We start from the raw sequence: 13,028 nt of genomic DNA, 5'->3' as shown, positions 1-13,028 counted from the left end.
TCTCCTGACTTCTCTCTCCCATTTATTTTGCAGACGGATGCCTCAGATAGAGGGCTGGGTGCGGTCCTGTCACAGGAGGTAGGGGGTGAAGAGCGGCCGGTGCTGTACATCAGTCGTAAGCTCTCAAAGAGAGAGACCATGTACAGCACCATTGAGAAGGAGTGTCTGGCGATCAGATGGGCCGTCCTCACCCTCCGATACTATCTCCTGGGGCGGGAATTCACCCTCTGCTCGGACCACGCCCCTCTCCAATGGCTCCACCGCATGAAGGATACCAACGCGCGGATCACCCGTTGGTATCTGGCATTACAACCCTTTAAGTTTAAGGTGATCCACAGGCCGGGGGCCCAAATGGTGGTAGCCGACTTCCTCTCCAGAAATGGAGGTGGGGGGGGGACTGCAGGCCGGATGGCTCCCCGGTCTGAGTCGGGTGGTGGGGGTATGTGGCAAGGGGGGCGTGGTCCAGCTGGTACTGCAGTGAGAGAGAGAGGTAGGAAACGAGTGGCTTGTAAGTGGGTTGAGTGCAAATGATGAACACCTGTGTCTAATTGCAGTGATTGGTGTGGAGAGACAGGATAAAGAGGATCCACGGAGAATGTTTGAGAGAGAGAGACCTGGGAACTCGTGCACACGGACGGAGACAAGGAGAATTGCTGATTTAAGCAACTTTATTTTATGCTGTATTGAGATACGGTGAAGGCGCTGTGTGCGCAAGCTTTTGTTTCATTTTGAGAAGAGTTAAATAAAAACCACGAGTTTCCAAACTGCCAACCCTGTGTTCTTCTTCCATCCACCACCCCCGTCTTGTCAACTTTACAACATGCTTGTTTTCTGTATTTTATAAAAGTTTACAGTTTTGAATCATTTCTTGCTTCTATCCGTATGACCATAAATTACAGAGTAAGGTTCCTCAGAAGGACAAAAATTCCTGTGATCGCGCTGACTCCTCACACGCACACGATCTAGCATTGCTAACTTGACATCGCAGCTTGTTCATTATCAAAATAAAATAGTCAACCAAAAATATAGAAATTTAACCAAACCATGTTCATGCTACAGAGGTAGCCCCTCGTTTAGGAATGTGCTCCTCGGTTTGTTCTGGCTGGTCCTGCTCGGAGCCACCCGGTTCTGTAACCCTTCACTCGCCATGTTATTCACGTTTCTGCCTGCATCCCCATGGCGGCGTGTAAGATTGCAGTCCTCCAAATGATGAAAAAGTTTTGCCGTAAACAATGTTTTTTTGCGACACCACGAAATAAACGATAGAGCATAATATGAAACGATATACGAATAAACGATAAACGAATATGAAAATAAAATAAAGTACAGTAAAAACAGTCGGACAAACATTGGCACAGTGCTCATTCAGTAAATGCATAGCTAAACAGATGTGTTTTGAGTCTGGCTTTGAATGTGACTACTGTAGGAGCACATCTGATCTCTTCTGGAGGCTGGTTCCAGCTGCGGCTGGCATAGTAGCTAAAAGCAGACTCTCCTTGCTTAGAGTGAACCCTTGGAATTTCTAACTGATGTGATCCTAATGATCTGAGTGATCTGTTGGGTTTATATTCAGTGAGGATATCTGCAATATATTGAGGTCCTAGCCCATTGAATGATTTATATACCAGTAATAATACTTTAAAAACAATCCTAAATGTAACTGGGAGCCAGTGTAAAGACCTGAGGACTGGTGTGATATGTTCATATTTTCTGGTTCTGCTCAGAATCCTGGCAGCAGCGTTCTGTATGAGCTGCAACTGTCTTATTGTCTTTTTAGGAAGGCCAGTGAGGAGTCCATTACAATAATCCACCCTGCTGGTGATGAAAGCATGCACAAGTTTCTCTAAGTCTTGACTAGAAACAAAGCATCTAATTATTGCAATATTTTTCAGATGATAGTATGCTGATCTAGTTATTGCTTTGACATGACTACTGAAACTAATGTCTGACTCTAGAGACACACCAAGATTCCTGACTTGATTTTTAGTTGTTAGACCCCTAGCGTCAAGGTATGCGTTCACCTTGAAAACTTCATCTTTGTTTCCAAACGCAATGACTTCAGTTTTGTCTGTTTAACTGAAGAAAGTTTTGACACATCCAACCGTTTACTTCATCAATGCATTGGCACAGGGAGTCAATGGGGCTGTAGTCGTTAGGTGATAGGGCTAAGTAGAGCTGTGTGTCGTCTGCATAGCTGTGGTAAGAGATTCGGTTCTTTCTCATTATTTGGCTCATTGGGAGCATGTACAGGTTGAATAGGAGTGGTGCAAGAATTGAGCCTTGAGGGACTCCGCATGTCATGGATGTCCACTCAGACTTATGGGGCCCTATCTTGCACTCGGCGCAAATGACTTTGTACACTGACGCATGTATCATTCCTATTTTGCACCCGCGCAAAGCGGACTTTTCCCTCCACAGACACACGTCGGTTAACTAAGAAATACACTTGCGCTCCCCGGGGCGGTTCAGCGCAAAGAGGAGGCGTGTTCCGGCGCAAACTTTCCCTCATGCTATTTTGCTGTTCTATAAAACAAATGCGCCACTGACCAGAAAAAACCTAGTCTAAAGTCAGTGGCGCGTTGCGCGTTGTTCATTATGCTATTTTAAGGGCGCATGCTTGGCCATAATCAATGTAGCGTGTGCACAACGCGCATACACTTTGATTCTCTCATCTAAGCAGCAGTTTTCATTTTTGCAAATCATACATTATTACGATAGATAGATAGATAGATAGATAGATAGATAGATAGATAGATAGATAGATAGATAGATAGATAGATAGATAGATAGATAGATAGATAGATAGATAGATAGATAGATAGATAGATAGACAATTTATTATAAAAGCATACATGTAGCTTACACATTTACCCAAATTATCATACGCCTGTTTAACAGAAGTTAATTTGGGTGGGTTTCTCAAACTTTCTCCATCCCCAATGTCACTTCTCTGTGTTTTACGGCCCTGACGAGAACGTTGCTCTCCTCGGCTATGAACCGCTCCTGGCGCGCGCCTGGCAAATCCGCCGTTATAATAGGAATCCGCTTTAGAACAAGCGCGCCTGCTCTTAAAGGGAATGTGAGATGACGCTCTGATTGGTTTATTTCACGTTACGCCCAAACCACACCTATGAATAATGAAGCTACTTCAGACCAACCCCTTTTAGATTTGCGCCAGGTGCAAGGTGCATTTATCCCGCCGGGAAAATAGCAACAGCGCCGGGATCCGCCCACAAAGTTACTTGCGCTTTGACAATTGCGTTTCAGATCGTTAAAATAGGGCCCATGGTCTCCTATACTCACATAATAACCTCTCCCTTCTAAGTATGACCTGAACCATTTTAGGACTATCCCAGAAAGCCCCACCCAGTTTTCCAGCCTGTCAAGAAGTATGTTGTGATCGACAGTGTCAAATGCAGCACTGAGGTCGAGTAGTACCAGCACTGATAATTTGCCTGTATCAGTATTTAAGCGAATATCGTTTATTATCTTTATGAGAGCTGTCTCTGTGCTGTGATGCGATCGGAAACCAGATTGAAAATTGTCAAACTATCCATTCAAGCTTAGGAATTTGTTCAGCTGATTGAAGACAACTTTTTCAATGATCTTGCCTATGAAAGGAAGATTTGAGATTGGTCTATAATTGCTTAAGATGGACTTATCCAGATTGCTCTTTTTCAGGAGGGGCTTGACAACTGCAGTTTTCAGGGAGTTTGGAAAACTCCCAGAGAGAAGTGAGGCATTTACCAATTCTAGGAGATCTGCTTCTAAGCTGTAGCTACTACCCACCGGATGAAGAAAGGGCTCTCAGTCTCCACAGAACATAAAATATTCATATTATTTTATTTTTCGTGTTCGCATTTGAGGAAAAAACAATGTTACGGACATGACCGCTCTGAAAGCGACTTTAAAATATGCTTTAAAACTTTCACAAAGACATCAAACAGAAAGCACAAAACCTTTCTTTAAATCGAATTTCGTTTTGTATTAATTGTATCTTAATTTTAAACAATGTTTCATCAACCAATTGCCTGGATTTAATAAATAAGAAGTAAATATAGCAGACGATAGATAATCACGAAACGGAGGCGTCGGCGATACTTCATAAATGAACCGAAACTCAGCGTATAAGATAGCCTACTTGCCTCACAGACATGTCTACTTTTAAACAGAACAATTCAAAACGAAAGAAAACAGACTACAGACTGCACTCTGCTTATGTAATCTATATGAAATGTGCATTTCTCTCTGGCGCGCTCACTACTGAAGATCGCGTGCATCCTGCGGAAGACGGAAGAGTTGCAGATGGTTCAGGATCGATATCGAAAAATCTATATTTTTGACAACACTAGATTGTAGGCTACTTAGTTTATTATTTCAGATACCTTTATTATGCATTTAGTATTTTATTATTATTTATTATACTGTATTATGCTTATTTATTTAGCAATAAATGGAGATAATGCGCGCATTGCGCTGATGAGTCACTCAAAATTACCTCAATGGAAATTCCTTCACCATGACAGCCCTACTGTTTCTTATTGGCTATTGTGACAGTACTGACGTAATCACAATCTTGCTCATCCCGATAAATATCAAACATGTTTGATATGATCGGGGCGAGCCCAATTTGTGTAAGAGCAGATCGGGAGGTGCAAGATTCGATCTGTGAATGCCTCACATTACCAGATAATCTGTCCCGAACATCGGAACCGATCGAGGTCCTCGACAAGATTTTTTCTCCGATTCTCGGGAGGGGAAAATCGGGCATAAATCGGCCTAAAACTCCTGTAGTGTGAGCCAGGCTTAACTGTGAGAAAGGAAAGTTCCTTTGAAAGTTTTGGATGATAATAAAACTTTAGCTTTTATACTGTAGAGTACATGTTCCATTGTCCTCAGTTTGAGCAAACACCACATTTGAAATGCACAATTAATACTGTTGAAGACAGATGAAAATGCTAAGTATACAGCATGTTATAACTTGGTAAAGAAAAAATTCTGCAATCTTTCTGTATGCTTACTGATGTCACGTTTGGCTGTGTAGTGAATCCAAAAACAGACGAGATGCTAGGGGTGGGCGCTATACCGGTGACTACCAGTATTATGTTGTACCATGATATGGATTTTGCGATACCAAGAATACCGTTAGATATTCATAAATTCAAATTTTGCAGTTATATTGTTTTGTTCAATTTGGTACTCTTTACGACTTTTAACACTACTAATGACGATACAAAATCGAGGCTGAACTTAACCTTTTCCTCTTGTGTCCAACTCGCGTGATGCACAGGCATTAATAATCAAACACTGAGAGCATGGTAACAGTCCAGTGTTTCCCACCACACACAGACTAATTCGTGGCGGTGCGCCACAGAACCCATATCTATGCACAGAATCAACACCGGCCGCCATATAATGCGTTTCGTTATTATTAATTTTTTTTTACGCTATTTAAAACACGCAGTGTATTCGTTCTCTGTCACTGTGACAGTGTATCACTCCGTCTTGTCACACACGCGCCTCTCGCACACGCACACACACAGCGTCTGTCTATGAGGCGCCGGACTGGATAAAAGCCGATAAAAGCCGATAAAAGCGAAGCGAACTCCGCGAGCGACAGCGAGAGAGACCGCGTGTGTCCGAGCATTAGTAAATTGATACATAGTTGTACTTGAATTCACATATCTAATGCAAAACCTATTTTAACATGAAACTGATTTGTTATTTGTGCTTGAAAATGTCTCCAATGCTAATTTAATCTTTCTTTTTTAAGTCTGCAAATGGGACACAAAATGGTCACGCCTTTCGTTTTCATGACAATGTTCGAAGATTTTTTTCCCCTCATTATAAAACACAGCCATCTAGGGTCACAGTTGGACAATTAGAAATACCAAAAAAGGTCCAAGTCAATTTCTGAAACTGATTCCAGAACAATATTGTATTTATAATTGAGATCAACACTTTCCAAAAATCCTAAAGCCCAGATAAAGACACCCTCCATCTGTGCTCTGGGATACAGAAAAGGCATTTTGAAGAATCGCAGAAGCGCTGCATCTTTTTTAGGCCATCAAAACATAATCCTGCTATAAGCCGATCAATTGCATTGTACATAGCTATAGACTGTAACCTTTAAGGCAAAGTCCTCGTGCTGAACCGTAATAGAAAAAGCAGAACAGACAAAGAGACATTTTGACAAATGCTAATTATCTCTATCAGTCTCGTGCTGCTTATGAAGCTAAAGCTGCATTGGCACTCTGTGTGACCCGTTTCGCCTGTATCACTCTGTACTTAGGCCATCAGACCAAACTCTCCTGCCACCCAGAGTAATGAGAATGCATCAAACACAGGCCTCATCAGCTTTTCCGTTTGAAGTTTGCCTACAGAAAAAAAGGAAAACCCTGCGAAAACAACACTTGAATGGCTTGCTGGCCATGTCGAGATTGTACCAGAGTATTTTACATTGGAAGAGAGATTCATTCAATATCTAAGCTGCCGCATGATAGTTGTACACTCCTGGACATTTTGGGCATTGTTGTGGAAAAGTGAAAATGCATATGGAAAACAAGCTGGCCTTGGTGTCTACAATGATCAATGGAGCAAACACCTTGATGTCGTAAAGAAAGGTGGGGAAATGTTCGCAGACGTGACAGATGGTTGGTTAAGCATCCTGCCGACGGGTGAGGGACGGCTTACATGAACGCACATACCTAGAACTGCCTTTGTCTGCCCCTCTGGGAGTGCAAAGAAGTTTTTCCTGGTAGTCTGTTATGATATGCATTTCCATAAAGGCATTTCTCACCAGTCCAAATCATTATAGTTGATATAGATAATGTGGATTCTCCATCATTGCTCTAAATGGAAATGTGGAGCAGATACTACAGTGCACAAGGGAAAATGCGGTCTCAGTTCTTAAACATAATTTTAAGATCAGAGATTCCTCTCTGATCTTATAATGATGTTTAAGAACTGAGACTGCATCATTCATTGGCCTTAGGGGGTGAGAACGTATACACACATAGAGCCTATATATGCTCCTCTCATGTGAAAACACACTGCAAACACCCACACGCACAGGGGCAAAAGAAAGAAAGAAAGAAAGAAAGAGAGAAAGCTTCACAGGCACTGAAGATCCTGATAGGGGTCATTTATCCTCTGATAATAGCGACCAGGCCAGACAAAAGCAGGGGGCAGCTGGGTTTCCAGGCTATTTCCTGGCCAAACGAAGAGCTTCTCTAACTTTTGTTCACAGTGATGACTTTTGTCACAATGTCTTTCTTGGCCAGACTGTAGAAGCTTCTAACATCCCTTACAAGAATACAAATTAGTTAAGGGTTCTTTAAGGGGAAAAAGTTCATCTAACTTTTTTTAAACAAAATCTGGCTTATGCTAATGTTTTGAAAACCATTTTGTCTCTTATTTTTTGTATGTGTGAGGTCTTGCTTGAAGGTTCACTTAATAAGTAAGTCTCCGACATTAATATATTCCCTTTATAGCTCCTTTGAATATGCACAAATGTTAATTTAGAAATGAATATAATCGTTCAGCTTGGTGATTGATAATATAGTGTTTTAATCAGAACAAGAAGTTCATACTTTTTAACTTTTATGTTACCTGGAACATAATTTCATTTTTCCACCTTCATAAAAGTTTGCATGAAGTTCAAGATCCAAATTAATATCAGAGGGCAACACAATTTCACATGAACATCCAGTTAAAGCTTGTGGAAAAGAAAGAACTGCAGCAGCGGTACACATTCACAGCAGCAGCACCACTGAATTTTTGCTTTATTGCCAATCTTGAAAAGAGTCTTGTTTGGATGTTCCTCGCGCTAAATCTCAGACTATGCAATATATCTCCAAGTGCTTCATTAAAAATGGATCATCTTAAATGATCCCAGCAATAAATATGGTTTATAGCTAAAACAGACTCTGATATATGACTCTCCACAGGGGTTGTATTTAGGTCTTTAAAATAAAAGAGAGATGTCCAATGTATGTGGTGTAGAATATTCAACTTAAAGAGAAAGTTCCCCAAAAATGAAAATTCTAATAATTTATACACCGTTGTTCCAAACCTCTATGACTTACTTTATTCCCAGGAATATGGTTTGGACCTCAAACATTTGATATATGACTTTCACTGTATTTATAAAAAAGTAAAAAATAAAAATAAAAGCTTTTTAAAAAATATATGAGGAAAAGAAAATCATACATAATTGAAAAAACATGAGAGTAAATTATAACAATTTTCATTTTCGTGTGCACAGTCCCTTTAAAAGCATCATATAAGGATGGATTTAATCACTGTAAAGAGAAAGTGCCCATAAGAGAGTCACTTCATTCGTCTTGATCAATTGCTATCCACTTGGGTGTGTGCACATTTCACTTACTATTTGGCCAAACAAATATGTGCAAAATAGTTCTGAATCCAAACTACTATTCCACGGGTATATCCAATGCTAATGCATGGGTAGCAAAATTCTTTGCCCCATTAGTTTTTGAGTTTTGAGATTGCTCAATACATGTGTCACTGTCCATCAATGATTGCTCATTCATCCATCTATTATGGGGCTCCCAAATCTCCATATGTGACAGTGAATTTTACATAATGACATGAACAACCAAAACGTATTTAGCTTTCATGATAAAATCTGTATAGAAATAAATATTTTAATTACATATAAATTACTGACTATTACTTATACAGTTAGTAAAAGACAATCAAACTGTCTCTGATTATTAGGGCATTCTGTCAGCTTTTTGTCACACAGCAGATAAAAAAATCCTGAGAAAGGGGTCATTGCTGCTAAATGAGTAATGATGTATAATGAAGACAGATCAAAACCTGTAAAACAAATATCTGCATGTAACCATTTAATCGGTTTATTGCAAACAAAGGCAAAACTACCTGATACACAAGGCAGAGAAATATCAGTAATGGAGCGCTGGAGATGGAAACCTAACAGGTGTACTATAAGGATGATGTTTTAAGTAGTGCTTTTCACCCTGGAGCTGAGCGGCTCTGAAACCATTACCCACAGCATTTTTACTTCTATCATTTCAAAGGTGCAATGCAACAAATCTAGACCATTGCAAGTCAGCTTTGATGCATGAAAGCGATTAGTTTTACAGCATCAAACACATGCAAAAAAGAAAGAAAGAAAAAACACAGTATAGCCAATTCATCCACATTGATTGTGGAATTGGTCAGAGAGAAAGACAAAATTATTTATTTTCAGTTGTTCATCTGTGTGGATGAATTTCCTAATTTTCTCATATCTTATTATAATGCATCATTTCCATTAGGAACGCATTAGGAACAAAGAAATTGCTTTAATAGGTAAAAATACACACTTAAATTCAGGCCTTACTTTATATGGTTTGTCAAAGACACCTCAGAAAAATTTACAGTCAGCCACAATGAGGTCTCTGAGGAAACTCATCCCACACCTTTAAAAGTGCAGCTTAATTGTTACAGTAAATCAAAGTGTCTCACATTTGCATGAATTCTTCACACAGAGAGGCCTACAGTAAGACCCTGGTCTACAGACAAATAAATCTGTTTGCGTCAAAAGTATAAAGAATCATTTCTATCATCACATTTATTAAATATTTGTAAAATTATGTGCCACTAATGTTTTAAAGGGTTGATGTTCCCTAAGACGACAGACTGTGAAAATCCTAGAAATATATCAAACACTGACTGTTCAAAATGTAGACTAATCATTGATGAAAAATGCTCTTTTTACATTTAAACACCCTACTGACTAATAAATAATCATAGTCGCTCTCCAGAGTTGTCTATAACTTTATGTAATAATGACTAGTCCCTCTGGAGGAGGCTGGACACATAGAGCAAAGTGCTATACCGTAATTCCTCAAATAAAGACCGGTATTCAAATAAACGCCGGGCCTCTGATAGTGGCCGGGGGCGTGGTCAACGCGGACAAATAAAGGCCGGTCTCAAATTAAGGCCGGTGAAAAATTAGTGTACACTCAAAGACGGACTCGCTCAGCGGTTGTCATATCACAACTATTCAGTGTTTTTAACCACATGTTTATTTTAGGTTTCAGACATTTAAATAGATATGATTTATAGCAAAACAATACATTTATAGTTTGTAAAATACACAATGGTGTCTATGGAAGCAGCAATAACAATCCATTCAAATATATTTGGCGACGTGTTTTATTCATATCAGATACACAGTGTAAGTAACTATAAAGTTTACTCTATTCTTCTCCCAGTTCACTGGCCACTTACTTTCATGTATTTCGGGAGAAACTGAAGAATTCACGCGCTGTAACGTAACAAATACAACAGACAGGAATCTCGGAACTGCGGTGCCCATCTCACGTTACAGATCAAGATCATTTATAAAGGGTTTTAAACGACAAAACAAACTCACTTACACGGATTTGAGAGTCAGAATAGAAGATAGTTGATGACATGGTAAGCAAGTTTGTTAATATTTAGAAATAAAAGCGCTACATCTGTCATATAGCGCTATTTTGGCTGTGGTGAACACGTGCCAAGCATGACGCGTCACCATGGAAACTTGGCTGGCGGGCGGGCGGGCGGGGATCGCGAATTAGAAATAAAGGCCTGCCTCTAATAAAAGCCTGCTTCAAATAAAAGCCGGCTACCATCTGCAGTTCAGGTAAATAAAGGCCCCGGCCTTTATTTGAGGAATTACGGTAATACAGCTTTAACGTGTTTTGCGTAGCGAATTTGGACTGGGGAGAATTTGGGAAAGATGTGGATAGATACAGAAGCTGAACGACTGTGCAGAGAAACTTGACCTCATTCTCTTAATGGAATGCTGTGAAGCAGACAGCCTGCTCTCAGCTACATCATTATATTTTGACTCAAACGGACCAAGTCCCAGACCCAACCCAGCAAAGAAGAAAAATAGCTTTGAATATGCTGGTCAAATACTACTGCTCACCTGCATGTCTGAATTAGACAAACCCCCAGAGTATTTTTTAAAAACACAAGGCTATTTTGCAGATACATAGATACAGTCGGGAACTAGTAGGGTACAAATTACACATTCAGGCCTCCAAAAGCTTGAGAATGAGAAAATGTTTAACGTCAAATAAAAACTAGTGAAAGCATGTTCTAATTACATTTCATTACAAATTAGTAATACTAACATACAGTATAATTTGATGGTCATGTTATCCAGCATGATTTGAAAATAAGACAAAGAAAATGAACTTATTCTTCAGCAGAAGAAATGTTGACCTTTTGCACAAAATAATTCACATGATCAGTGACCTAGAAATGCAGAATCAGAAATATTTCTTATTCATTTGTTGTCAATAATGTTTCTCTGTTTATAATATGATTCAAAGTCTAAAGTTTTATTTCGGATTGAAAATCGAATGTTTTATTTCCACTAGATTTTATATCCTAGATTTTCAAAATGTACTCAGACTTTTGCATCCCACTGTATAAATCTAAATATCAAATGTTAGTGAACTTAAATAGAGGTATATCACTTGGGCTATTCTTTAGTCACAAATGTGTACATATTATAAACTAAGACAAGAGCTTCTCAGAATTGAATTCTTATTATATTAAACATTATAATCACACCAAACGAGGAAGTAGCAGCAATAAATAGTGTCTAAAGTGACATGAAAATTGAGCGTGTGCATTTCAGATGCGGTTTCCTTTGATCAATGCAGTGAATGCGGAACAAGAGACACTACAGATCATTCATTAGAAATGTTTAGCCAGCAGTGAGTAGGAGTAGAGTAGATTACATTCCCTTATTTTTTCCTTTCCTCTTTTAAGAACAAATATCCATTCTGTCAGAAATAACCACCGCATGGCAGAATAAGCAAATATTTTAAAACCTTTACTTTCCTTTTTTCCTACTAATCTTGCATATGTTTGCAACGCAGTAGTGAATATATGAATGTAAATTTTAAAAAAGCTCAGAACATAATATTTTTCTCTTTTGAAAGCAAAACCAAATAAATAAATCACAACAGTAAATAAACCTAGTCCAAAACAGTCCACCATGCCCACCACAAGAAAAAAAAAACTATTTATGCGTCCTCAGAAAAAAAACTAATTAAAATACAGATGTATGTGCTTTGACATGTACTGTATATATTTCATATATAGACAGTTTGCTTTTTCAAAGACACTACCTAATCCACAAGGCATTAGGGTTTTCAACGCACACCAATTTGCACTTCAAACCAGTGGGCCCCTCTTCATCCACCGTAGCGTTTGTTCGCAGGCCCAGCAACGCCCTGTGGACACCCCCACACACATATGAGTGACTTTAACTAAGCCATCTACGATTCGGCACAGGCCCAGAGGAAGTGTCTAGCAGTTCTCTGCACCGTTTGCTCATATGCTTCAGGAAATTGTGTTATTCTCTCTGAAATGCCTACAACTCCCACTGTGCCCCTTAGGCTGCAAACATAACCAGTAAATCCATTAATATTGTCATCTCAACCAGTCATTGGCTACCGATTGTTAGCTCTAACCAATTACATCCTTGCCCTTGAATCCCTCAAGGTGACTTTGCCTTGACTTCCTCAGGGGTATTTTCCCATTTTTTGCAGTTTTACGTCACCAACATTTACTAATTTTGCCCAATGTAAGGATGTAAAGTTACATTTGAGAATGAAAAACAGGTGGACTTACCATTCTCCTGATCCGATTTGTTGTCCTGTTCTGTGTCTGTGAGTGTTAAAGCAGAGTTGGACCGGCTAGACAGCCGCGAGTCCCGTCTGTGTGGCTTAACCCATAGCATGGCGCATTCGGGAGAAATGCCCCCAGCGTTCTGGATATGGTCTGCTCCGCTGAGCTGAGTATGATGACTGAGTCCGGTCTCAGCGCAGAAGCTCAGACCACGACGAGGAGCAGGGCCACATATCCCAAGCTGCCTCAGTGACAGACTCTGGCCTGCAAGATTCAAAATGTATACTTAATACAGAGATAATATACTGTAAACTTGCTGAAAATAACATTCACACACTATTCATTTAATTTTGCATTCAAAC

General features: G+C 39.6%; 1 protein-coding gene across 5 annotated transcripts in view; it reads right to left on the bottom strand.

Annotated features, from left to right (window-relative positions):
- Positions 1–13,028, bottom strand: part of si:dkey-237h12.3 (teneurin-3) — a 160,245-nt gene that overhangs the window by 144,138 nt on the left and 3,079 nt on the right. For all 5 annotated transcript variants that reach the window (XM_056261857.1, XM_056261860.1, XM_056261858.1 and 2 more), the window contains exon 2: positions 12,670–12,930. In XM_056261857.1, the coding sequence (XP_056117832.1) occupies positions 12,670–12,930 (261 nt within the window). The remainder of the gene's footprint in view (positions 1–12,669; positions 12,931–13,028) is intronic.

Source organism: Rhinichthys klamathensis, unplaced genomic scaffold (assembly GCF_029890125.1).
Source record: "Rhinichthys klamathensis goyatoka isolate OS25496 unplaced genomic scaffold, OSU_Roscu_1.1 h1tg000186l_1, whole genome shotgun sequence".
Lineage (NCBI taxonomy): Eukaryota > Metazoa > Chordata > Actinopteri > Cypriniformes > Leuciscidae > Rhinichthys > Rhinichthys klamathensis.
The sequence above is the reverse complement of the archived record's forward strand: the minus strand, read 5'-3'. Positions and strand labels throughout refer to the sequence as shown.